The sequence below is a fragment of the Chlorocebus sabaeus genome, chromosome 10, assembly GCF_047675955.1.
Source record: "Chlorocebus sabaeus isolate Y175 chromosome 10, mChlSab1.0.hap1, whole genome shotgun sequence".
NCBI lineage: Eukaryota > Metazoa > Chordata > Mammalia > Primates > Cercopithecidae > Chlorocebus > Chlorocebus sabaeus.
In genome coordinates, this window is record NC_132913.1 from 59753832 (window position 1) to 59781427 (window position 27596).

Below are 27596 nucleotides of genomic sequence, written 5' to 3' on the forward strand. Positions count from 1 at the left end.
CAGGAGGCTGAGGCAGGAGAATCACTTAAACCCGGGAGGTGGAGGTTGCAGTGAGCCGAGATGTCTCCACTGCACTCCAGGCTGGGCAAAAAGAGTGAGACTCCATCTCAAAAAAAAAAACAAAAACAAAAAATGTAATTGATGATGAGCGTCTGTCCACTCTGGGGCTCCTGGTACTGCTGCCTTACTAAGGCAGCTTTGCAGAAGTGAGTCCTCACTGTCTCAGGCTCAGGAGCTGATGCTTACATCTGCACATTGTCAGTCATTTTTGTCACCAAATATAGTTCCTTATATTTCTGTATATCTTTATGTACTTTTGTTATTATTATGTTACTATTTCTTGTGTACATTCCCAGCTCCATAGCTAGAGATGATTTTCTTATTTATCAGTATGATTATCAAGCACCCATTAGCATGGTACTAGCATGCCGTTTGCTTACCTGACCTTAAGCTCTCTGTTTCCTCATCTCTACAATGGGAATCATAATAATAGTATCTTTCTAGAGGCCTGTCGTGAGGATTAAATGAGTTAAGATATGTAAATCGAGTATTATAATCGTTGGCATGATCATTATTATTGATACTTCTTACAACAGCCCTATAAAGTTAGAATGGTGGTATCTCCACGTGACCTATGATGAAACTTGGACTCTGAAAGGTTAAGTGACTTGCTAGCTAAGTAAGGGGTAGAGCTGGGTTTCAAACCCAAATCTTTGTGGCTGCTGGGTCACTCTTCTATATCACACTGCCACCATGCCCTGGTCAAAGTGTTCTTCAAACACAGTTTTACTAAAGGAGAGAATGGGAATTCCATGTGTGACAGAGTACATTTAAAGCTTGAATTCTGCAATGGTAATTGTCACACAGGGAAATGAACTGTGTGGAATAGCCACTCACCTACATCAATGCCTTCCTAAGTCCTGAATGGTGTAAATTGACAATAGTTTCGTTTTCCTACAGGTGCACTTCTTAAAAGAGGGATGTGGAGACGACAATGTATGTAACAGCAACCTTAAACTAGAATACAAATTTTGCACCCGAGAAGGAAATCAAGACAAATTTTCTTATTTACCAATGTAAGAATCGCTCTGTAGCACTAGCAAAAATGATTCTGGCTTCATGATAGCTTTGTGTTAAGAAAGTTTACTGGAAACGTATTGAGGACTTTGCCTTTTTGTTCTTTTTTTTTTTTTTTTTTTTTTTAATAGTCAAAAAGGTGTACCAGAACTAGTTCTAAAAGATCAGAAGGATATTGCTTTAGAAATAACAGTGACAAACAGCCCTTCCAACCCAAGGAATCCCACAAAAGATGGCGATGACGCCCATGAGGCTAAACTGATTGCAACGTTTCCAGACACTTTGACATATTCTGCATATAGAGAACTGAGGGCTTTCCCTGTAAGTATTGTTAGAGACCAGCTGAGAGGGAAAAAGCCAACACTGTGCGGCAAATGGGTGGATTGTGACCTCGTGCGTGTTTCTTTTACAGGAGAAACAGTTGAGTTGTGTTGCCAACCAGAATGGCTCGCAAGCTGACTGTGAGCTTGGAAATCCTTTTAAAAGAAATTCAAGTGTAGGTGATGCCTTCATGTACTATATTTTGCTGTTTTAAATACCATTGCAGTGTCAGTACGCATGGCCTGTGTTAACAGCTATTTATGTTTTTATAGGTTACTTTTTATTTGGTTTTAAGTACAACTGAAGTCACCTTTGACACCCCAGATCTGGATATTAATCTGAAGTTAGAAACGTAAGAGTTACATCAACCTCTCCATTCAGAATTATTTCATGAAAACATGGGCAGTCAATGAATTGGCCCTGATCTACCTCATAAAAGAAGTCTAATTGTAGTGAGAAAACTGACTGGTAAAATACAACCCTATTGTTTCCTTTTCATTTTCAGAACAAGCAATCAAGATAATTTGGCTCCAATTACAGCTAAAGCAAAAGTGGTTATTGAACTGCTTTTATCGGTCTCGGGGTAAGTGTTTGTGTTTAGCATAACAAATCAATGTTTGAAAGAACCATTTACAATCCTCACTAAAACTAGTGTTTTTTAATTTGACAGAGTTGCTAAACCTTCCCAGGTGTATTTTGGAGGTACAGTTGTTGGCGAGCAAGCTATGAAATCTGAAGATGAAGTGGGAAGTTTAATAGAGTATGAATTCAGGGTAAGTTGGAGCAGTTGGTCTTTTCATTATACCAAAAGCTGATATATACTAGGTATGGTCGTGAGTATGTCATTTTAATAAATCAGTAATATTAATAAGCATTATAAATAAATCATCAGTTAAAAATTAGTTTGTCAGCTTTTAAAGAACATACTGATTTTAGTGGAAATGTCATGCTCCAGAATGGAGAACAACTGTCACTGTTCAGAATCCAGTTCAGTTTAGAATGCGTTACGATTCATTCCTTCCTCCTTTATCAGATCATCTTTCTTACTGCTTGTGTTTGAAAGAATATTAATGTTATGCCTGCCTTTCACAAGCCCAGTTTTGTGGTGAATGAAGATTTGGTGTATGCCTGTAGGAAAGGCAGTGACTGGCTCTGAACCATTTCAAAGTAGGCAATCAGTGACTGTCCTGTTGAATAAACATAAACATATGGTGTGGAGTCTGCTCGTAACTCACACATGGGTTTAGGTCTGTGTGGCTGAAATCACATTCCTGAAGGCATAGTGACCATTGTGGTGAAAGCCTCAAATGGCAAGCATGGGCCCACCTCTGATTCCAGCAGAATGAAGAGGCTGAATTCTCCTCTGTGTCTCTTAGCATTATAGACACAGCTGGGGCAGGTGGTGGTGGTGATGATCTCTACGCAGGTGCAGTTGGAAAAGAAGTCTTTGGATTCTGGAACAGTCTCCACACTAAGAGGGCTCTTACCGCCTGTGTTTGGCTTCTGCCGCAGGACGTCGCTCTGTTCCCAGCTTGGACTCTCAGATTTGTGGCTGTCCTGATGGTTTTGCAGAATCTCCTCTGGGACAAAGGCAGCTTCATTTTTGCAGTGGATGGGGTTTTCCAGAAGCAGGTTGTTGGTACACTGCCTTGGCCCAGGCCTTGTCATTGGCCAAGCCGGGTGGTTACAGGGCAGTTCACAAATCCACACATGATTTTCCCTGGGCATATGTTGAGAACATGGTATACCTGCTGATTCTGTTGCATACAGCAGTTGTTCCTAGAATGAGTTAGCTATCGTTTGTCCTTTGACCTTTTTGTTTTTATTTATAAAAATCTTTAGGTACAAGTCTTTATTTTGAATGCCCTATCTATAGTCCAGTTTTGGAGCCTGTGCTTTTAAGGATTATGCTAGGTATTTTAGCTTCTTTCCCTTGGTAATAGGAGCTGCTACTTAAATTTACATTGAGAAGATTAGACTGAGATAATATGTATTATTTTCTAACAGGTAATTAACTTAGGTAAACCTCTTAAAAACCTCGGCACAGCAACCTTGAACATTCAGTGGCCAAAAGAAATTAGCAATGGCAAATGGTTGCTTTATTTGGTGAAAGTAGAATCCAAAGGATTGGAAAAGATAACTTGTGAGCCACAAAAGGAGATAAACTTCCTGAACCTCAAGGTATGTTGGTAGATTTATCTAATGTCTCCATAAATGCAAATTAGAGAAACTCACTTTTTGGGAGAAAATCATTACTGTCCTTAGGAAGCTGGCATTCTGGCAGGTGGATTTTTTCTTTGGTTGTCACAATTTCTCTTCTCTTCTCTAGTTGAGTAACTGAGGCAGGCTGAGGCATTTTTGCTGGTTAGTGACCATTATAGTACATAAGGCAGAGTCATTCAGTGTTTGCTGAGGCAAATGGCATTTTCTGACATCTCGTCATGATGCAGTATGTTACATAATAAGGAGAACTGGGGGATGCTCCTGGGTAATAGTAGCTGCTATTACCCAGGGGCCAGCCAGTGTTCACTCCAAGTAGAACCAGACTCATTGGAAGAGATAATGGCATCTTAGCAAGTAACCTTGAAAGCTTTTTATGCTTAGTTTTAAAATAGTAATTATTTACTGTGTACTTATTGTGTCTCAGGAATTATGCTAAGCATTTCGTTTGCATTTTCTCATTTCATTCTCTGGATGGGCCTATGAGGGAGTGTCATTATCCCCACCATTTTATAGATGAGGACATTAAGATTCAGAGAGCAAGTAACTCAGCCACTCAGGTGTTAAGAAACAGATTCCACATTCAAGCTCTGCTCTGCCTGATGTCAAAGCCTGTACTCTTAACCCCTCTCTATACTGCTCCATGCTTAGATAACTGGCCTATCATTTCTGTTCCAGTTCGATGAAGGTTTGTGTGTTTATTTCTTTTATTTTAAATTCTAAGGTGACTGGGTATGATCAGTGATCAGAGTTGATGGCTTAGCATGATCTTCTACTCATTAATGTTAAAAATCAAGATAATCGATTATTACTAATCTTTGCGCCGGGCGCAGTGGCTCAAGCCTGTAATCCCAGCACTTTGGGAGGCCGAGATGGGCGGATCACGAGGTCAGGAGATCGAGACCATCCTGGCTAACATGGTGAAACCCCGTCTCTACTGAAAAATACAAAAAACTAGCTGGGCGAGATGGTGGGTGCCTGTAGTCCCAGCTACTTGAGAGGCTGAGGCAGGAGAATGGCATGAACCCGGGAGGCGGAGCTTGCAGTGAGCTGAGATCCGGCCACTGCACTCCAGCCTGGGCTGCAGAGCGAGACTCCGTCTCAAAAAAAAAAAAAAAAAAAAAAAAAAACAACTAATCTTTGCTATAAGGAAAATGCAATTTTAAAAGTTCATACAAGGCTTAGTTTTCATTGCTCTGCTCTGAATGAGCTATATAAAGGGTGTTTTTCCTTCTTTCTCTGTTCTTGAGTGTCACTTATTCCTTCAAGATGTGCTGACCACCATGTTTTAGAAACAGAGCTGGAGGCTAGCGATACAGGAGTATTTGATCTCTGATCTCAGTATGCCCACAGTTTGGTGGGGATACAGAGAAACAAAGAAAGCATATTTCTTTTTCTCTGCGTTTTTAGGTCAGAGTGGGAATGCATTACTCAGTCCTATGAGTAAATCAATAAACTTGAATTTAGAGTGATAATACTTGCTGGTTTTACACTTATTTCTGTGCCTTTGGCAGGAGAGAGGCAAATATTGTTCAGTGTGTGAATCTGGTACTGTTCAGGAGGGTATGCTCAAGAGGCTTGTATGGTAGTGACAAAGAATTATGTACATTGGAACTATTTTGGATATAATTTTTTTTAGGAGTCTCACAACTCAAGAAAGAAACGGGAAATTACTGAAAAACAGATAGATGATAGCAGAAAATTTTCTTTATTTGCTGAAAGAAAATACCAGACTCTTGTAAGTATTTTTCAAGAGCTGTGAATATTTGAGAGGATGAGGGGAAGGACTTCTTCAGAACAATGTCTTTTGATGACCATTCTTCCTTTTCTCTCTAGAACTGTAGTGTGAATGTGAACTGTGTGAACATCAGATGCCCACTGCGAGGGCTGGACAGCAAGGCGTCTCTTATTTTGCGCTCAAGGTTATGGAACAGCACATTTCTAGAGGTATGACCTTGGCATGAGGCTGTCCCATGGAATTAATTTGCCTCTGCCTAGGACACTTCTCACTTCCCTAATGCATTCACTAACCGTCTCCAAACAGGAATATTCCAAACTGAACTACTTGGACATTCTCGTGCGAGCCTTCATTGATGTGACTGCTGCTGCCGAAAACATCAAGCTGCCAAATGCAGGCACTCAGGTGAGAGGTTCCCCAGCTTCATTCAGGTTCAGAACAGGTCTCTCTTCCTGGTACCCCACACTCATGTCCTGACGTGCTTTGGTGCTCATTTCCCTCGTAGCCCCATTACGGAGAAAATAGTGTCTTGAGGTACTGGCACTACAAGCTGTATTTTAATAGAATCATTGAAAAAAAGAAGTAAATCCTAGGGTCATCCAGTTTAGCAGTGCCCATGGTAGGTTTGAGAACTATTGGCTTAATTGAAAGAAGGGTATACCTCACAGCCCTCTAGAAACCTGTATCTTCTACCATCTCCAATGCTGCAGCCATTGGTGTAATGCCCCAGTGATGGCCCATGCCATGGCCAGCTGTAATTATTAGAAAAGATCTCTTCATAGCTGAATCCTGAGCTGAACCTTGTGAAGTAAGTCCCTGGTTATGCCCCTCAAACAAGTCTAAAATAAGTTCTGTCTCTTGACTATGGAGCAGCCTCCCAAATAACTGAAGGAAATGATCATGCCTCCTTGGATGTTTCTTATTCTTCTCAGAGCTTACGCACCCAGCTCTTGAGTTGTGCGTCACGTTGGGCACAGCCCAACCAGCTCCTGGCCTCTCCCTTCCTGGGCAGTGTGACTCCCACGTGGACAGAGAAGCTAAGGTGGGGTCTGCTTGTCCCACTTACCCTGGGGCCTTTACCTCTCAGCATCTCGGCACCACACTTCTGTCAGACCTACCTAGAATTAGGTTTTTCAAACCATTGCTGAGCAGCATGTTTGAATTTCCAGCAGCTGCTATTTTTGTGTTAGTGTTCTACCGAAACTTCCAGGTGTTTTCATCAGAATTTGTTGTCAAGCTGTGTTTCCAGTATCCTGTCCTTGAGCTATTTGTAAAAATCTAAATGTATGCCTTTAAGTGTATCCTTACATTTTATGTGATTTGCTTTCGGTCCATTGTTTCAGTTTGCAAAGTAACTTTGCATCTTGCTTCATCATTTGCTTTCTCAACTTTCTATCCCTGAAAGTTTTAAAAACTGAGAAGCATATTCTCTCTCTTCATCCAGGTAATGACAAATACGTTGAACAGGACTAGTTGTAGAACCTTGCAGTGAACCAATAGTGAGGGGGTTCCCTGTGGGAGTCTAGAACCCACAGGGACTTGTATAAAGATCTCGAGGCAGAATGACTGCATGTCATGGTGGGAATCATGAATGGGAATATTTTGCAGAAGAGACTGGAGAAAGAAATACTGTGAATTACTGCTCTTAATCTGCCAGTCTACTTACGGAAATGTTCTGGCTTCAGTCATTTAACTAGCTGAAAATTCAGGGAGCCTCCCTAATCATTCTGTTTTCTGAAATATAGTGGTCCTTTATAATTTATTATCAAAACAAGAATACATTTTTGTTTATTTTTAGTCTTGTTCTCTGTTACCCAGGCTGGAGTGCAGTGGCGCAAACACGGCTCACTGCAGACTTGAATGCCTGGGTTCAAGCAATCTTCCTGTCTCACCTCCTGAGTAGCTGGGACCACAGGCATGCCACCACGCCCAGCTAATTTTTCAGTTTTTTATATAGCCAGAGTCTCACCATGTTGCCCGGGCTGGTCTTTAACTCCTGGGCTCAAGCAATCCGACTGCCTCAGCCTCCCAAAATGCTAGGATCATAGGTGTGAGTCACTGCACCCAGCCTCAGGATACATGTGCCTGAGAAAAATGCTGTACTGGGAAAGCTGCTGGGATAAATAGTATCAACCAGCACTGCCCCGGTCTCTCCAGGACATATCAACAGGCATCATAAGGGACTTTCAGATAAACCACACCTTCCCTAAGGATCTTTTCTCTGCATCTATAAAGGCAGCAGGTATAACTTTCTATAACTGTAAATCAGCAACTCTGAAAACCACTGAGATTTCAGAGCTAGACAGATAACACTTTAGAGGGAAGGGACGGGACTAACATTAATGAAGCCTTAATAAAATGTCTACAACTTACTAGATACTTTATACTCTATCATTTAAACTTCAGAAGAATGCCAAGGGTAGACATTGTACTCATTTTACAAATAAGGAAGCAGACTCAGGGGATATAATTTGAGACCCTTGATTGAAACTCATAATTATCTGACTTCAGGGCTTCTGTTCTTTGACTTTGTGACACTTGGTCCCCAAATCTCAAATTAAGAAAACTGAATCCAAGGAAAGATATCTCCCCCTCAGGGTCACTCTACCAGCAAGTAGAGCTGAGACCAGACCTTGGGTCTGATGTCCCCTCTTCAAGTGCCCTCTTCTGGAAGATGATAGAACTGGGGGCCCCGGTATCCAGTCTAATGACTGGGTCACAAATGAAAATGAGGTTATCTTGGGCATTTTATGTTCTTAGAGCTTGGAGAACTCATGCCTCCCAATGGGAATTGATGTCTTCACAAATTGGTAGATTTGTGAATGGGTTACTGGTCTCATATCTAGAACCCATGTCTTTTGAAAATTGAGACATTTTCTTCTAGTCTTCTGATACCTTTTCTGTTTTCTGAAATACAATAGCTCAGATGTCATATCTGCACGTTTCTTTAGTAGTTTAAGCTGTAGTTTTTCTGGGCTTGAAGATCTGAGCTTAATTTGGCTTAAGAAAGCAAAAAAAAAAAAAAAAAATTTGTTTCTTTATAACCCAACCAATTTCAAGAGTTTTGTGTTTACCTTTTGATAAAACACAGTTAAACTTTGGGAGCCCAAGGCAGGCGGATTGCTTGAGCCCAGGATTTGGAGACCAGCCTGGGTAACATAGCAAAACCCCATCTCTACAAAAAAAAAAATACAAAAATTAGCCAGGTGGGGTGGCACATGCCTGTATTCCCAGCTACTTGGAAGGTTGAGGTAAGAGGATCACCTCAGCTCAGGAAGTCGAGGCTGCAGTGAGCCGAGATTGCGCCACTACACTCCAGCCAGGACAACAGAGTGAGACCCTGTCTCAACACAAACAATAAAAAACACTTTTAAATTAGGACACTATTATAATGAAGTCAGGGAGAGCAGAAGTCACATAATTGAGCCAGGTAAGCCATGCTATATTTTAGCATCAATTAAATTAAATCCATCTTGTTAATAAACACCTATGAAAGGCACATGTATGCCTTCCCTGTGCTAAATGCTAGAGATGCAAAGTTGGGTAAGATACAGTGTCAATTGTTAAGAATGTCATGCTGTAGGAGACAGAACCAGGAAAACATTATCAAATTAGCCAAGGAAGTTGAGGTGGATTGTTTATTGGTTGTATCTATATGTCCCCATTTATCCCTAAAGAAGCAAGTAGAGAGTATCCAAGCTGTCAAATATATTTTTTAAATGACCATAAAAAGTGCGTAATTCTTCAGGGGAATAAGATTTTCCCTTTTGGCTCTAAATTCAGAGAACTTAAGATATGGATCCTTTTATAAGATGGCTTCTTATATGAGAAACACCAAGAGTGAATGATGTCCTTAATAGATAGTTTTGTAAAAGATACAAAACTATCTTTTGTTTTCATTGGGTGACTTCCTGTACTGAAGTTCAGTGAGAATAGTGGGTGGTACATTACAGAGTAATTTAGAGAAGGTATTTTGGCAGTTGACAAGCTAATGTGGTCTAAGCCTGCCCACTGGTAATCAAATTTAATGCATCAACAGAGCTTATATCTCTCTTCCCCTTATGGGCACATGGTGGATGAGCTTCACAGGTGTGTGGCATCCCCATGGAAATAACTACATTGTAATGAAACCAAAGGTAAGAGATTCTTTTTGGAGTTGTAAAGTTCTACAGTAGTTTCTACTCACCTATTCATCAGTAACACTTGGTGTGACAAGACAGAACAGGGCTTGGAGCTCTAGGAATCACAGCCTGCCCTTTGTCTCCCATCTTTGGTCACCTGGCTCTATGGCCAGCTGCCCCTTGTTCTCAATCCCAGCTGGAGAATGACTGTCATACCAAAAACAAAAACAAAAAACAAAAAAAACCTTCAGTTGACAGTTTAAGCAAACAACCAATAAAATCTTCCTGAATGGCCTCTCACCCTCCAGAACCACAGAGCACATCTGCCCTTTAAATATGTACCCAACCCAGTCCCTGACTTTGGTCCTCAGTCTTTGATGCCCAGTGAGTTGTTTAACAACATGTGGAAGTTCTGCTGTGAATGGTGCCAGGCCTGGGGCCTAGAGCTTCAGCTGGATTCCCATCCACCCTGCCACTTCAGGCTGCAAAATCAAAAAGTACTTTGCTCATTTGTTACAATGTTGGATCCCAACCATTTATGGGGGTGGCTTTCCCCTATGTCAGCTGTTTTAAAGACACTTGTGCACAGTGTTGTTATAATAAAGCTGATTGCCCTTGCTGAAGACCAGTTTCCACTCTCCACTTCCAGATTTCCTGGAACTTATTCTTACAAATGAGGATGGCCCTTTCACATGACCACCTTGCCCTAAGGACACACTGTATGCCTTCCTTGTGTTAGATAATAGGGCAACAAAGTTAAACAAGATACAGTTTAGGCTAATTGAAATCATCTATTTGGTTTGTTTCATTGTAGTCAGCTTACCAACCACATAACTATTCTATTGCTTCACTGGTCTGTTGCTGTTTCTTCTTCCCTTCTTTGTGGATGTCCCTGTGCTGAACCCAGTAACCTCTTCTCTGTCAGGTGAGGGAAGCAGAGGGGAAGTGAGCCATGAGGCCACCTTGGGGCTCAGAGCTTGTAGAAAACCTCACTTAGAGCATAACAGGAAACATGGTGGCTGATAAAGGTGTGTTATGCCTGCCTGTTACCGTCAGTATAATTGGCTAAATCTCAAGATGTGGTTGCTGTCTATTGAATGTTTAAAGAAAAGCAGTTTTACTGCTTTTAAGTATTTTCTGTAAGTCAGGTGAGGTTGAGAAACTGTTTCCTAGAAGTGGAAAGGGAAGTACTTTGATGAGAGATTTTTTTAAAGAAAAACACCACTGCATAGAAGTATCAAAGCACAGTGTAGACATAGCCGCATCCAGGGTTCAATACGGACATAGAATATTTGACTGAAAATGCTCCTCAGAAGTTAAATGCTCCCCCTGAGTTTGGTTTCCCTTTATTTTACATTCTGTTAATTCAGAAATATCAAACTTCAAACCAGTAGATCTCTAATCAGTGTCGTTTACAAAATCATGTTCACAGTAATCACCAGGTCTTTAGCATGCTTTGAAAAATAGTTCCTGGTATCACAAAAGTTCATTTGCATTCTATACCCATGTAACTGAGTTGTTGGAATTGCCAGAAGCAGCTTTTTAGGTTTCTGAGTAAACACTATTTCTATTTAATTGGTATTTGCAAACTATCCTATGTTTAGAGTTTAAGCTTCTCAGCGGCAGCAGCAACTTAAGCGCTAAGCTGCCTCTGAGTGGGTCCAGGGTCTAGTTGGTTCATATACCTTTTTATAGAAGATGGCACCAAGCCATTTCAGGAAATGTTACTGTTGATGAAGGTCTTTAGTGTGATATCCTAAGAAAAAGGTAAAATGGTGTCCATCAGTCATGCAGCCCCATCCCTACTTTTGTATTTCACAACATCTTTAAAGTTGGAATGAGGAAATGTTGGCTACTTGTGCCTAAATTGGCCCCTTTCTTTCCATTGCTTAAAATTAATTAAAAGAAAGTATAGGCCAGGTGAGGTGGCTCATACTTATGATTCCCGCACTTTGGGAGGTCAAAGCAGGAATCACTTGAAGCCAGCACTTTGTGACCAACCTGAGCAAAACAGCGAGACCTTGTCTCAACAAAACATTTTTTAAAAAATTAGCTGTGCATGGTGGCATGCGCCTGTAGTCCCAGCTACTTGGGAGGCTGAGGTGGGAGGATCACTTGAGCCTGGGAAGTTGAGGCTGCAGTGACCTATGGTCACACCACTTGTACTCCAACCTAGACAACAGAGTGAGAGTGAGACCCTGTCTCAAAAAAAACAAAAAACAAAAAAAAAAAAACAGGTATTATTTTCAAGAAGATACTAGGTTAGATAGATGGAACAGATTGGCTGTTAGATCTGTTTAATTGGGTATCTTTTTGAGAGGAATTTCTTTAGATAGATACACAGACTGGCTGTGTATTGATAATTGCTGCAACAGGATGATGAATACATAAGGGTTCATTATACAGTTGTGTTGATAACAAAATAATGTTTTTTAAAGATAAATTAACAAAAAGTAACCACTTTGTCAGAACACAACCCAGCATTTTCAAGATTCTGGGGAAAGATCTTCAAGCAATGTCTCTTGAAGCAATATTCTGTTAAGAGAAAGGATCTTGCATCAGAAAGTCATCTCATCCATTCACAGGCTGCATTGTCCAAAATATATTCAAAAGCAGAATTAGAACCATAAACTTCTGGTGTGAACTCTTGCCGCTGTGTGTAGTAATGCTGCTGTCTTTTCTGCCCTATAGGTTCGTGTGACTGTGTTTCCCTCAAAGACTGTAGCTCAGTATTCAGGAGTACCTTGGTGGATCATCCTAGTGGCTATTCTCGCTGGGATTTTGATGCTTGCTTTATTAGTGTTTATACTATGGAAGGTAAGTCATATCTGGCATTTGAATTTCATAACAAACTTTATTTCATGTTTGAAAAAATGGGAATCAGCACTGGTAGTATGTTTTCTTTTTCATTGCTTCCTTTTTTCTAACATTATGAAACTCTTGACATAGCAAATTTGAGGAAAATTTTACCATGAACACCTGTATATTTACTGATTATTTTGTATTTAAAGTTATTATTTGTACATAATGAGTTTCTTAAATGAATGTTGGTGTCTCTCACACATAATTTAGCATGGTTAGCAAATAACAAATTTAGATTTTATTACTTTAGCATTTTCTTCACCTAAGATTGAAGCCTGGATCTAAGCCAAATTGTTAGGGTGTCGTAATAATCTGAATCTGTATCCCTGCTAATTTCAGTTTCTGTGAAGAATGTTCATAGCAGCCATTGGAGTTGGTTATGCTTACAGCTAGATTTGGAGTAGAAAAGTATGACATGAATGAATAACTCTATCTCAAGGGGGGGGTCATTATAGCATGTATCAAACATAAGGAAGGTCTAGGTTCGATATGATTTTCCTCATTAAAATTTGGCCCTTTGACTGTAAATAAAATGTAATATCTTCCCCTGATTCTACCAGTGAAGAATCTACATTATGAAAAACTGCATATGAGATGGATACAAACTCTTAATGCCCAAAGATTACAGCTTAAAAATTTTAGATTATTCCCAGTGAGTGATAGAGGCTTACAGTCCCTTATCTGCAATTCCAAAAAGCTCTGAAACCTTGAGGTGTATAATGACTTATTTGGCAATAAAACCTGACATGATGTAAAGAGAGGCTACTTTGAAGTCTTTATCCTTTATGATTAATTTCACTGCAGGAATATTAACATTTTGATTATAGTAGCATTAGGTATGCAGTGCATTACTCTTTTTAAAGGACAAAAATTTTGGATTCTCAAACATGTCTGGTCTGGAGGGTTCTGTATGAACCAGCAACCCCCTAGGATCAAACTATCCTTTTCTTTTCGCTGGATCCAAAAATATAATACATAAGGGTTCAAAATAGTCTTGCAAATATTGAGCATCTGTTTTTGCTTTTTTTTTTGACTGACTTTTGCCAATTTGAGATAATTTTCTGATGTCTTCTAGACATGGGATTGAAGCTTGGTATCTGCTCATGACAAAACTCCTCCTGGTAGGGAGTTTCAGCCAGTTTTACCTCTAATGTTTACCTCGGGCAGCAGGTTCCTCTGGCAAACATAGCCAGTCAATATAAAAATTTTTTTCAAGGAGATGCCTTGAAGAAAAAAAAAAATTTTTTTTGAGGCAGGGTCTCACTCTGTCACCCAGGCTGGATTGCAGTGGCATGATCATGGCTCACTGCAGCCTTGACCTCCTGGGCTCAAGCATTCTTCCCACCTCGGCCTCCTGAGTAGCTGGGACTACATGCCACCACATCTAGCAAGTTTAAAAAATTTTTTTTGTAAAGATAAGGCCTTGCTGTGTTGCCCAGGCTGGTCTTCAACTCCTGGGCTCAAGCAATCCTCCTGCCTTGGCCTTCCAAATTGTTGTAATTACAGATGTGAGCCATTGCACCTGGCCTTGAAAATTATTTTGATATCAAAAGCTGAAGTTGGGGTTTGATATTTGAGGATGATACTGTGTTTTCTGGAAGAGGTCATAGGATGGTCTTTTTCAGATTATTGGCAGCCTTTAATGAGGGTGAGATAGCAGTGGATTTAAAGTTAAGAAACCTAAGCTGTATATGATCTTGGTCAAATCATTCCATCTCCCTGGGGCCTCTGTTTTGCCTCGTCTGTTAAATAAATTGATTGGATTAGATGATTTCATTATTTTGGGAGTTTTTATTTTGTTTTTGTTTTTTGAAGCTCTGAAGTATCCAGGCTGTCAAGGGGACTCTAAAATACAGACAACTTACACAACCCCACATGAGAAGCATTTTTATTACTTTATACTTCTATTCAACTGAATTATCTAGTATGTTAAAGTCATAGGATTTTAGGGTCAGAACTACAGTTCAATGGCCCTTAAATTGGATTTTGTATATCCATGTGTAGAGGGCAAAGCTAAACTTAGACAGATGGAGATCCCTACTTCAACCACAGTAGTTCAGATTGTATCCATTTTAAATATCAGGATTCTGTACAGGATTTTGTTTGCAGAAAAAAAAATAAAGGTCCCTTGGGCTGGTCTAATTGCCTTCATTTTGCTAACAAAGATGCTCATGACCAAGGATATTAAGAATGTTGCCAACTGGGCACAGTGGCTCACGCCTGTAATCCCAGCACTTTGAGAGGCCATGGCGGGCGGATCACGAGGTCAGGAGATTGAGACCATCCTGGCTAACACGGTGATACCCCATCTTTACTAAATATACAAAAAATTAGTTGGGCGTGGTGGCGGGTGCCTGTAGTCCCAGCTACTGAGGAGGTTGAGGCAGGAGCATGATGTGAACCCAACCCGGGAGGCGGTGCTTGCAGTGAGCTGAGATCATGCCATTGCTCTCCAGCCTGGGCAACAGAGCGAGACTCCGTCTCCAAAAAAAAGAATGTTGCCAATGGAGGCAGGACCAGGCCTCTTGGTTCCTGGTTCATTCTTCCCACCCTGTTTACTAGCACATATTATTGAAAGCCGCCCAACAAAACTCTGTACTGATGGAAATGTTCTGGAGCTGCAGCATCCAGTATGGTAGCCATTAGTCATGTGTGGCTGTTAAGCACGTGAAATAAGGCTGGTTCAATTGAGGCATAGAGTTTTAAATGTAATTTAAATTAATTTCAATCTGAATAGCCTCATGGAGCCAGCAGCTCCCATATATTGTACAAAGTGAATCTAGGCTTTTACCTTCGTGAGTTGCTGGACTAGGAAGCAGTTTTTCAGGAGATTTTATTTGACCAGGTTAAATTTTATAAAAGACAGTTCCATGGCCTTATGAACTAGATAAAAGTAAATAGGAAAAGTTCTCTATCACTGAATGAAGGAAATTATAGTAGAAAGTGGAATTATACTTTTATACTCATTTAGAGTGACTTAACTTGAGGAGCATGGGGTCCCTACCATTTAAGGGTTATAGGGTGCTCAGAGTTTGAGAAAATGACAGCAATCATTCTTTCATGATGGTGTATTCGAATTTGTATTGTGATTCACCCCACAGATCCAAAGGCCTCAAGTAAATGGCATTTGTTCCATAAAATTTACTGTAAAAGGCAGAAAAATAACCACAGTATATCTATATTTTATTTGGATTTGTGCTAACTTTTACTTAGAGAATTTATTTTCTAACCTTTGTCTCAAACTGCCAAAGTCAGTCTTTTGCCTCTTTTGGAGTCATATTCTCCTGCAGGAAGAAACTACCCAAAGCTACAATCAGCAGTGTATACACGTTTTCCCTATTAGAATGATTTTTGTCCTCAGGATTTCTGTCACAAAGGGAAAAAAAATCAATGAGCTGGCTAGTGTCATCCATATAAATATTTGACCAGAGATGTATGGTGAAGGGTGTATTGAATGTGACAATGAAACAATGCAGTGGCTGTTCACTGTTGGTTGACTGAAAGTGGTCTGTTTATAAACAAGCCACAAGTAGCAGATTAAAATCTGAGATGTTCTGTTGTTTAGTTCTTATACACAAAACTGTAAAATTGACTAAATACCTTGCTTCCTTGTAGTGTGGTTTCTTCAAGAGAAATAAGAAAGATCATTATGATGCCACATATCACAAGGCTGAGATCCATGCTCAGCCATCTGATAAAGAGAGGCTTACTTCTGATGCATAGTATTGATCTACTTCTGTAATTGGTAATTGATCAATGTTTTTTAATTGCTAGCTGTGGGACCTGCTATGGTTGTGGTAGCTAACTTTAAGAACAACAGCTTGCTGTGTGTGTCCCATTAACAGATGTTTCCAAATGTCCACACTGGCTTGCCTTGCTTGGATTTGTTTTATTTCACTTGAAAGCTCTTTTTTTTTTTTTTTTTTTTTTTAAATGCACAAAGAATTTTTTGTTGCAGGTGTTATTTTATGTTGTTGTTAAACATTACCCACAGCAATGAAGAAAATTGCAATCTTTGTATACACACACACACACGAGGCTTTTAGCCCTCCATAGTAGCCCAGTTTGCCATGTGTTATTAATTCGGTATGTAGCATCCTACTAGGGTAGGATGCATAAGAAATTGCTCCAGATTTCTTGTTCATTTTGGAATTTCCCACAGATAGAAGCTGTGTCGACTGCCTAATTAACCTGTTGCATGTTGGAAATGTGTTTCTCTTGGTTGAGGCTTTCTCACTGTCATCCTTTCATTTTCTTTGCTATAAAGTGATGGGGAAGGCTTGGAATGCTTTTTACTGTTGCTCAGGAATCGTTTTCTGCTAGCTAAGCATGCAGCTTCCATTTCCTGCGTATCTCCTACAGGTCAAAGACCATTACAACAAACTATGGTTATCAGAATGACGGGCTTTATGGCCAACTTCAGAAGATGATCCTCTACCAAAGTTACCTTCCATCTACCAAATTCTAGTACAAAAAAATGCCCTGAAAAGTTTTTATTGTAATATGTTGTGATGGAGTTTGACTATATTTCATGTATCCAGATATTTTATCCAACCTTGGGTCTCATTGATTTTAAATTCAAGTTTCTCTTATTTGTAATCTATGGAAAATAGGAATTGCTGGTGATTCCTTTCACCATTTATGTGGGCATAAATCTGAGATGTTCTGTTGTTTAGTTCTTATACACAAGACTGTAAAATTTTTGTGTATAAAATTTTACACAAAATTTTATAGGACAGAATTACTCCTGTAATCCTTTCCATGGCACTATCACAGTGAATCACAACATTGCCATTTCAGCATAACATATCACCTTTAATTTCCTTCTTTGTTTAAATGGGGTAGGCAGCAGTCATATTTTGTAACAGATAGGTACTTTGGTTTTTTTTTTTTTCTTGCACAGAATAATAAATACATCCATGTAGAAATGACCTGGAACAAAACATCTTGGTCCATTTTGCCTACTGATTGTGATAACTATGCATATAATTTTATCTTGCTCCATGGCATTTTTATAACATCATTCAGCGTAAATGTCCTGTTACTGTTGATGTCATATAATAAACACATTAATCAACCATTCTATTAATAACTATTCCTCATTCTTCAAAACTGCATTTTAGTCAAACACACCTTTTTTGAAAGTAAATATATTTCATTAAATGTTTTCATTTCATGAAAAGTAATATATTTCATTAAAAATTTAATCTCAATTTTTTTCAGATATATTCTCAGTAAAAATATACTTTGGATCAGATTATTTAAATGATATATATACACACACACATATACACATTAACAATTTAAAGAAGAAAAATTAGGGAGTGCCCTGAAATTCAGTGTAGTGATACACTTCTCAAGTCCTATGCAGCATATGATTTTTATTGCAGGAAACAGTTACTATGTGATTTATTAATGAAATAGCTTAATTAGAAGCACAGTAGCAAATCCAGGCAACATAAATTACATCCTAGCTAATGAGAGGAATGATACGTGTACTAGAGCCTCAGAGGAGAGAAAAAGATTATTAAATTGACCTGCTGGAACTCTGGCATATTCAAATAGTAATTAGTAAAATACTTGTGACATGATTTGCATTTTATTAGTGGGAGAGGGGCATGAAATAATCTTTGGTTTATGCCTTTTAAAAATGATTCTTAAAATGATATTCTAATCTGATAATTAGATCTTTTACATATAGTGATTATTTTAAAATATGGAAGCACTGTTTTCATAGTCTTAAATTGTTAGTAAAGAGGTAGCCTACATTTGTTATAAAATGTAAAGAGAAGATGAAAATGGACTTTTCTTCCACTTTTACAGCTGTTCTCTTCTGTTGATCCCCATTGGCTGTTCTTTCATTTCAACCTCTTAGTTCTTTCTTAAAAGAAAACTTTTTCCCCGTAGTCCAGAGGTAGACATAGCTGAACAGAAAGCTTAGACATTCCCATTTAGTGCACTTGCTTCTTTGTGAGATTAATTGGTTTCTTTCTCTTTCCCTCTTCTCCAGTGTGGATTCTTCAAACGCTCTAGGTACGATGACAGTGTTCCCCGATACCATGCTGTAAGGATCCGGAAAGAAGAGCGAGAGATCAAAGATGAAAAGTATATTGATAACCTTGAAAAAAAACAGTGGATCACAAAGTGGAACGAAAATGAAAGCTACTCATAGTGGGGGGCCTAAAAAAAAAAAAAAGCTTCACAGTACCCAAACTGCTTTTTCCAACTCAGAAATTCAATTTGGATTTAAAAGCCTGCTCAATCCCTGAGGACTGATTTCAGAGTGACTACACACAGTACGAACCTACAGTTTTAACTGTGGATATTGTTACGTAGCCTAAGGCTCCTGTTTTGCACAGCCAAATTTACAACTGTTGAAATGGATTTTTCTTTAACTGCCTTAATTTAACTTTCTGGGTTGCCTTTGTTTTCGGCATGGCTGACTTACATGTGTTGGGGAAGGGCTTGCCTAGTTGCACTCGGGTGATATCCTCCCGATAGTGCAGGTGAGTGTAGGTGCCTCCTCAGCTACACTAATAGAGTGGCCGTCCTAACCTCGGGACTGCTGCGCAGACATCCCATCACGTTAGCTGTCACACATCACAAGACTATGCCATTGGGGTAGTTGTGTTTCAATGGAAAGTGCTGTCTTAAACTAAATGTGCAATAGAAGGTGATGTTGCCATCCTGCCATCTTTTCCCATTTCCTAGCTGTGTGAATACCTGCTCACGTCAAATGCATACAGGTTTCATTCTCCCGTTCACTAAAACACACAGGTGCAACAGACTTGAATGCTAGTTATACTTATTTGTATATGGTATTTATTTTTTCTTTTCTTTACGAACCATTTTGTTATTGACTAACAGGCCAAAGAGTCTCCAGTTTACCCTTCAGGTTGGTTTAATCAATCAGCATTAGAGTATGGGAGGTCATCACATTGACCTAAATTATTTACTACAAAAAGAAAATCTTTATAAATGTACCAGAGTTGTTTTAATAACTTATCTATAAATTATAATAGATGACAACCTCCACCCCACAACCCAAAAGTTTTAAGAAACAGAATTATAACTGTAAAGATGTTTAATTATTTCAGGCATTGGATATTTTTTAGTTTAGAAGCCTGCGTAATGTTTCTGGATTTCATATTGTAACATTCAGGAATTCTTGGAGAAAATGGGTTTATTCACTGAACTCTAGTGCAGTACTGCTGCAAATACTGTATGTTCAGGACTTGAAAGAAATGGTGAATGCCTATGGTGGATCCAAACCGATCCAGTATAAGACTACTGAATCTGCTACCAAAACAGTGATTCCAGTCAGAGCATCGTGGCTTTTACATTGTTAAATGTTATTGGAACCATTTAATCAGTGAGTCGATATTCCATTTTTTGTTTTGTTTCCTCCCCTATCTGTATTCCCAAAATTACTTTGGGACTAATTTAACCAGAACTTTGAATTGTGTTTTTAATTGTAAAAACGGCAGGGGGTGGAATTATCACTCTATACATTTAATAGAGATTGAATAGATATGAAACCTGATTTTTTTTAATTACCATGCTTCACAATGTTAAGTTATATGGGGAGCAACAGCAAACAGGTGCTAATTTGTTTTGGATATAGTATAAACAGTGTCTGTCTTTTGAAAGAACAGAACACAGTTGTAGTGCCACTGTTGTTTTGGGGGGCTTTTTTCTTTTCAGAAATCTTAAACCTTAAGAAACTAAGGACGTTGTTTTGGTTATACTTTGGAATTCTTATTCACAAAATATATTTTGTTTACAAAAATGTCTGTAAAACAGGTTATAACAGTGTTTAAAGTCTGTTTCTTGCTTGGGGAACTTGTGTCCCTAATGTGTTTAGATTGCTAAGGAGCTGATATTTTGACAGTTTTTAGACCTGTTATTAAAAAAAAAAAAAGTCCCAAAAAGGGTGTTGGGAGGGTGGTTCAACAAAGAAACAAAGATGTTATGGTGTTTAAATTTATAGTTGTTAAAAATGTCATCTCGAGTCAAGTCACTGGTCTGTTTGCATTTGATACATTTTTATACTAACTAGCATTGTAAAATTATTTCATGATTAGAAATTACCTGTGGATATTTGTATAAAAGTGTGAAATAAATTTTTTATAAAAGTGTTGTTTCATAACAAGCATTGTATATGTGAAGCAAACTCTAAAATTATAAATGACAACCCGAACTATTTCATCAAACCAAAGTTCAGTGTTTTTATTTTTGGTGTCTCATGTAATCTCAGATCAGCCAAAGATATTAATGCCAAAGCAATGGGACTGAGAGTTTTTTCTCTTTTCACTCTGTTTAGTTGATCCTCAAGTCTTTAATTTTCCTTATGATTAAAAGAAACCTACAGGTATTTAACAACCTACAAATTGGGAGTTGTCTTTGGATTGAATGTTCCACTTCACTGCCTGTCCTTGTAAAGATAGGGAATTACTTAGCAATGATAACCTGGCATTAAAGTTCTGATGGCTAAGCTGCTTCCTTCTTAGAACACGTTTTGGATGTGGGAGCAGGCTAGCTGTGACATGTGTCATATTAATCACCAGGACTGGTTTGGCAGAATCAACTAGTCAAAATATTTTCAGTAAAAGATTTTAGATTTGCGTTTTATGAAACTTCTCTAGCTGGATTATCACAACCTAATACAAGAAAATATATATATATATATATATATATATATATATATATATATATATAATGCCTAGACAATATAGTGTGCCCTGGCCTGAATAAATGTCCAAGATATTAGGTAATAGCTTTCTACTATACTTGGCATTACATAAAATTTTGGCCCTCTTGGTTCTTTGAAGATCAAACAAGTGTTACCACCCAAAGAAATATGTGATTGGCACTTCTTAATGATTTGGGCTGGTGGCTGTGAACCTTTTTAGCCTCAGTTCACATATTGGATATACCCAGATTAAATCACTACAATAATATGTAATCATCATAACCTCATAGAGCCTATCAGTAGCTGTGGTTTGACTAGGGCTATGGCATAAATGACACAGACTAAGTCACGGCCCATCCAGTCATAGTGCCTGTGATTCCAGCACTTCCCCTCCCTCTCAAAAAATACAGGAACATCTACCAGCGATTATGGTATTATTACAGGGTTATCCTTGGATCTACTTGGATTCACAAAGGAATCATCGCAAACATTGATACTTCATTATTGATTGCAAATTAGTTGCTGCAAATTCAGTATGTCATGCATAGTCACGGTTTATGCTTTTCCCTGGTGGCTGAGAATATTCTAGCATGTGGTGGTGACATAAATGGGGAATGCTTTAAAGATTGTCTAGACTGCCAGCTGTGGTGGCTCATGCCTGTAATCCCAGCACTCTGGGAGGCTGAGGTTCCTTGAGACCACAACTTGAGACCAGCTTGGACAACATGGCAAGACCCCCATCTCTACAAGAAATTTAAAAATTAGCCGGGTATGGTGGTGTGCACCTGTAGTCCTTGCTACTCGGGAGGCTATGGTGGGAAGATCACTTGAGCCTAGGAGTTTGAGGCTGCAGTGAGCTATGATTGTGCCACTGCATTCTGGCCTGGGCAACAGAATGAGATCCTGTCTCTAAAAAAATTGTCCAAACCAGGGAAGTAAGGATAAGATCAAGCCTTCTACTCTAAATGAAAACATCTTAATGAGAAACTGGTCTCTAGTATACTATCCCACAAAAGGACAATGTGCGAAGACAAACTGGGATTGAGAGACTTGTTTTCAAGGAGGGAAAGAGATGGTCAGTGGTTGGGTTCCACATAAGTACATCCACAGGGCTGTGAAAACAGAAATGTGGAAGAGTTGTTTGATCAACTCGGGTAGCATAAAGTAAGTGATTACAGGCAGTTCCTCAAGACCAAGGACAGGGTCCGACCACTTGGAATGAGGAAAAGGTGAGGGTCAAAGAGGTGAAGAAAATTAACTTCGGAATGATTTCAAAAGAGTGGTTACTGCATGCTAGTGGGCATCTGTTCTTCCCGTATTTTCTGATTACAATTGGTAGCCAATAAGTGCTTTTTCTCTCCTGTACCTTAAACCGGTTTTGCCAGCTCCAGAAGGCATCTCATCCAGCTGTTGGAAGGTGGGAGAGCTGTACACTAGGAGCTGAGGCCAGGTCTATGGAGGTGCTACCAACAGACCTCATCTAGGAGGAAAATCATGATGGGATTCATAGCCAAATCCTCTTGACTCAGGGTAAATGAACTGTAAAACACAAGCCAGAGGAAGGACACTGATGTGGTCCAGTGCAAGGGTGGACCTGACACCACAAAGGGCAAAACTAACCATAATGGTTGATGATTACACCAGAGTTGAGGGAATCAAGTGGTCAAGTGCAATTTTTGTAGCAGTCAGCAAAGCATTAAGTGCCTCAATCTTCTCTTGCCCTGTAGCCATCTCCCAGTGATGCTGCCTGTGCTGGGGTCATGCAAACAGTTCCACGCTAGGAGAGGTCAGATAAATTTCTTACTCTTCAGCCTTCTAGAACATGTGCCAAAAATCTCAAGAAACTACAGGGTAAGAATGTGCTACCTTTGTTATCTCAAAAACCAGCAATTAAGTTTTCAGTTCACCAACAACCAGTAAGTGGATTTAAGTGAGTGTTCTGTTAAGATTCTGTCATTGTGAGAGGGATGTGATTTAATCATTATTTTCCAGTTGGAAGTAAACAGATGTTTATGGATGTTAAATTAGGCTCTGGGGATATACATAAGACACTGGCTCTGACCTTTTATAGGAAGCTTATAATCTAAAACTACAGATGGTATTGACAAGCATAAGTGAATTCACTTTTTATAGGTAGCAGAATTTAAAACCTTGAGTTAATATATCAATGACTGACACATAAATTTAATACCTGGCCGGGTGTGGTGGCTCACGCCTGTGATCCTAGCACTTTGGGAGGCCAAGGCAGGCAGATCACATGAGGTTAGGAGTTCAAGACCAGCCTGACATCGTGAAACCCGTTTCTACTAAATACAAAAAATTAGCTGGGTGTGGTGGTGGCACATGCCTCTAATCCCAGCTACTTGGGACGCTGAGGCAGGAGAATCACTTGAACTGGGAGGCAGAGGTTGCAGTGAGCCAAGATTGCGCCACTGCACTCCAGCCTGGGCAACAAGAGCAAAACTCTGTCTCAAAAAAAAAAAAAAAAAGTCAATACCTGACCCTTTGTGGGTGGAACTTGCCCCTAGAACAACCCCATTCCCAGAAAATTTAGAGTCCTCTCAACCAGAGGTCTACACATTTAAATCACCAAAGAAATTACATATATATTTCTTAAAATACATATTTCTTAAATACATACATATTTCTTAAAATCCTGATGGCTAGACAATCTGCCACACTGACTACATGAGAATCTGAGTGCGAGACCCAGGAATTAGCACTGCTTAAAGCTCCCCAGCTGACCTGTAAAGTGCAGCCAGGATTGAGAACTGCTTTAGAGATTATTGGATGTTGTGAATATTTATCAAAATAATATGCTCACTGTGTGAAATGCCTCATTCCTGTTTGTGGTACTTCCACTGCACCAGTAACAGGAGCTGAGAAGCTAGAGATGCATTTGCTATAGGCAGGGAGGCAGCTGAGCAGTGCATAAGGGCATGGCTCTGGAGCCATGTTGCAGGTGTGAATTAGCTTCACCTCTTAGAACATAACCTTGGGTGGGTTACTGATATCTCTGTGCCCAGTTTCTCGGCCTATGAAATAAGATTGGTTACAGTACTCAGAGGTTCTTTTTTTTTTTTGAAATGGAGTTTTACTCTTGTTGCCCAGACTGGAGTGGAATGGTGTGATCTTGGCTCAGTGTAACCTCTGTCTTCTGGGTTCAAGTGATTCTTCTGTATCAGCCTCCCGAATAACTGGGATTATAGGCGCCTGCCACCATGTGTGGCTAATTTTTTGTGTTTTTAGTAGAGACGGGGTTTTGCCATGTTGGCCAGGCTGGTCTCGAACTCCTGACCTCAGGTGATCCACCCCCATTTGGTATCCCAAAGTGCTGGGATTACAGGTGTGAGCCACTGCACCCAGCTCAGAGGTTCTTGTAAAGAGGAAATTGGACCATCTGGAAGTGCTTATTAAATGTTAGTTACTTTTATACTTACCCTTGTTTATTATATAGAACTATAAAATGTTAAAATGGGAAGGAAGCATGGAAATCTAGTTCTACTTCCTCATTTCACAGATGGGGAGATAGTTTATTTTTATTGTCACAGGAACCTTTTGTCTCGTCATTCTTCAGTGTCTACCAACTTAAGTCTTATTAGTGGGTGTTAAAACTACCAAAAAAAAAAAAATATGGTGAACTAACTCTTTAAAGTCCTTATCAACATAGATCATTTTGAATGACAAGAGTGACCTTATTTCTACGTTAAATTCTGTTTCTGCCGTTAATACAGTGACCATAATGCTGTCTTTGGTTGGGGTCAGAAAGACGACGTGTCAAGATAATGAAAAAAGCATCTTGAAATTGCTAGGTACTGATTCTTTGTGTTGTTTTCTCCCCAACATGAAAGAGTGTGAAAAGACATTCTCTCTGTGAACCTTTTCTCAGAGTTCTTTACACACCATTGATTTCTTTGGTTTCTTTTAGTGGGAAGGCAAGCCGCAGTTTTACTGCTTATTACCTTTACTGCTGTGCAGAAGAGGAAATGCTCACAGAGCTCATCTTGCACCTCAGTTACACCATGTGTGTTAAGACCAGAATTTGTTACTCGAAGAACAGATTTGAAAACTCCTGCCTCCCACATGTCACAATAATGCATGGACTGAAAGACTATGTAAAGGCAAAAAACATATATATACATGCATTCTTCCCTAGGAAGACTGGGGGACTACCTGATGCCAAGGTGTCCTCAAATTGCTGATGGAACTGAAGTTCTGGGGTTCCTACCTAACTGAGGAAGTCACTGGTGGTCAGGAAATCTCAATTAGAGAAGTTAAGAGCAGTCTTTCTCAAAATTTAACATGCCTAAGACTCACCTGAGAATCTTGTTAAGATTCAGGTTCTGATTTAAACAGTCTGGGAAAGAGCCTGAGCGTCTACATTTCTAACAAGCTCCAGGTGCTACAATACTACGGATCTATGGATTATTCTTTGGGTATCAAGGGTCTCTAGAGTCAGTCTTTATTCAAGTCCCTACTGTGTCACTTTTTACTGTATGACCTGGGCAAGTTTAAATGCCTGATGCTTTAATTCCTTCACCTGTAAAATGGTATAAGGAATAAATAAGATTATAACCTAGGCTGCCAAGGAATATACACCAACTTATATACCTCTCCACAACTTCCAAATCCCTAACATGCTCAAATGTGTGAATAAAGACTGACTGGGGTGCAGTTAAGTCTTTGGTTTATGTAAATATATAGCTTTCGCTGTCTTGACAGGATAGCTGACGTTTGTTGTAGGCTACTCTTATAGGCCATACTTTTAAGATTCCTGCCCCATGAGAAGTAAAATCCCATGACAGTGAATAGCATTACAACGGAATGGGAAACAATGTGCCAGTTCTAGTAGCTGACCCACAGAAGCAGTAACATGTTGATCTGGTTATAAAGACTTCTCTAAATCAGTAACAAAACAAAAACATTGAAAAGGTTCAGGCTGACTCAAAGAGAAGCTTTTGCAATTTGACATTTCCTTTCTGAAGCAGCAATTATTCAGTGTTTCTTTGCCTGTGCCCACCACAAACAACCCAAGTACTCATGCCAGAAAACAAACGCACATAAATTAATAAAACTCCTAAGCCACCGTGATATGTATCTGCAGACTGGCTTCCTCTATTCCACACTTTTTCTAGTTGGAAGGGCTGAGGGGGCTAAAAATACCTTCCCAGACTCCCTTGCAGCTAGGGTTGTACATATGAATTTATTTATTTAGAGACAGGGTCTCACTTAGTAGCCCAGGCTGGAGTGTAGTGGTGCAACCTTGGCTCACTGCAACCTCCGCCTCCTGAGTTCTAGCGATTCTCTCACCTCAGCCTCCCAAGTGGCAAGTAGCTGCAATTACAGGCACCCACCACCCCACAGGGCTGTCTTTATATTTTTAGTAGAGATGGGAGTTTCAGCATGTTGGCCAAGCTGGTCTCAAAGTCCTGACCTCACGTGATCTGCCTGCCTCAGCCTCCCAAAGTGCTGGGATTACAACAGTGAGCCACTGCACCTGGCTGAAATAAATTTAATTCTATGACTTGCATACCTGTTCACTTGAGATCTGAAAGATGGACTCATGGTGGCTGTTTCCCCTAGCAAGCATGGCATGGAGCCCCACGATTCAATGTTGAGTGTCTTCTAGCTTTCTGAGCCATCATCAGAGAAGGACTGACCTCTTGATTCCGTTTTCCTGACCTTGGATTACAACTTCAAGTATTTGCCTTCAACCCTATTTCGAAAAATAAAAATGAAATCCTAAGCCCCCCAACCAAATAAATGGACCCCCTCTTTCCCATGGGGACCCCAGAGTAATTCTGAAAACCCTCTGAGTTTAAGGGATGCTGCATCTCCCTTTTGTGGTTTTGACACAACTGACCAGCATTCCTTCTTGATAAGAGACCACTAGCCATGGAGTAGCTCTGGCTAGTCTACATGTGACTCATGAAGGGGCATGAAGCTCCATTGCATATGTGTACATTTCTCCTTTTGTAAATATTCATGATTCCTATTGCTGGCCACTCTGTTCAGCATAGACTACTGTTCCCTTTGCCCCTCCCTCAAAGTATCTGTTTCTAGCTCCTGGCCAGAGGCTATCCTTCCCAGTGTCAGAATGGTCACCCTGCCAGCTGCAAGCTTTTATGAAAAATAAAGCTCTCCTTTCCAAATTTATAAGCTTTGTAACCAACCAATGGGTTCTTGCCTACTGCCCAGATAGAGCCCAATTCATTAAGACGGGATTACAACAGAGAAAGAGTTTAATGCATGCCTGTGGGGATTCAGTCAGGATAGTGGGGAAAATTATAAGATGCAAATCTTCTTGGAAGGCCTGGGAGAGATGCATAAGCTCCAGTAATAAACTTGGCTGAAGGCAGCCTTGTCCCCTTAGTTAAGTAAATTCTTTAAAGTAGAAACAAAGGAATGTGGGGAGTTTATCTAACTACCTTGTTTATTCATGCAGTCCTAAGACTAACCTTTGATTTACCATGGGTGCTTAACTCCTTTCTACTCAGGAGGTCCACAATGTCAATTACCCTTCAGTGGTGTTTACTCACGACCTCTGTCAACTTACTGAATAAAT

The 27596-nt window shown here is 39.7% G+C and overlaps 1 protein-coding gene and 1 long non-coding RNA gene across 5 annotated transcripts in view; one reads left to right on the forward strand and one right to left on the reverse strand.

Annotated features, from left to right (window-relative positions):
* ITGA6 (integrin subunit alpha 6) overlaps positions 1-20552 on the forward strand; it is a 79270-nt gene extending 58718 nt beyond the window's left edge. Inside the window, exons 14-26 of one of the 2 annotated variants that reach the window (XM_007965371.3) lie at positions 961-1076; positions 1209-1398; positions 1490-1573; positions 1671-1750; positions 1904-1981; positions 2069-2171; positions 3406-3579; positions 5258-5356; positions 5455-5565; positions 5663-5761; positions 12169-12294; positions 15955-16084; positions 18350-20552. In XM_007965371.3, the coding sequence (XP_007963562.2) occupies positions 961-1076; positions 1209-1398; positions 1490-1573; positions 1671-1750; positions 1904-1981; positions 2069-2171; positions 3406-3579; positions 5258-5356; positions 5455-5565; positions 5663-5761; positions 12169-12294; positions 15955-16062 (1368 nt within the window). In that variant the 3' untranslated portion in view covers positions 16063-16084; positions 18350-20552. The remainder of the gene's footprint in view (positions 1-960; positions 1077-1208; positions 1399-1489; positions 1574-1670; positions 1751-1903; positions 1982-2068; positions 2172-3405; positions 3580-5257; positions 5357-5454; positions 5566-5662; positions 5762-12168; positions 12295-15954; positions 16085-18349) is intronic. The other variant, XM_007965370.3, reaches the window with a different exon arrangement.
* Positions 5308-27596, reverse strand: part of LOC103217326 (uncharacterized) — a 56117-nt gene continuing 33828 nt past the window's right edge. Inside the window, exons 2-4 of one of the 3 annotated variants that reach the window (XR_005241523.2) lie at positions 26565-26747; positions 9543-9684; positions 5308-5906 (exon numbers count right to left, since the gene is read on the reverse strand). This is a non-coding gene — a long non-coding RNA (uncharacterized lncRNA). Of the gene's footprint in view, positions 5907-9542; positions 9685-18369; positions 18402-26564; positions 26748-27596 lie in introns of those variants that run through there. The other 2 variants (XR_012094230.1, XR_012094229.1) reach the window with 2 other exon arrangements.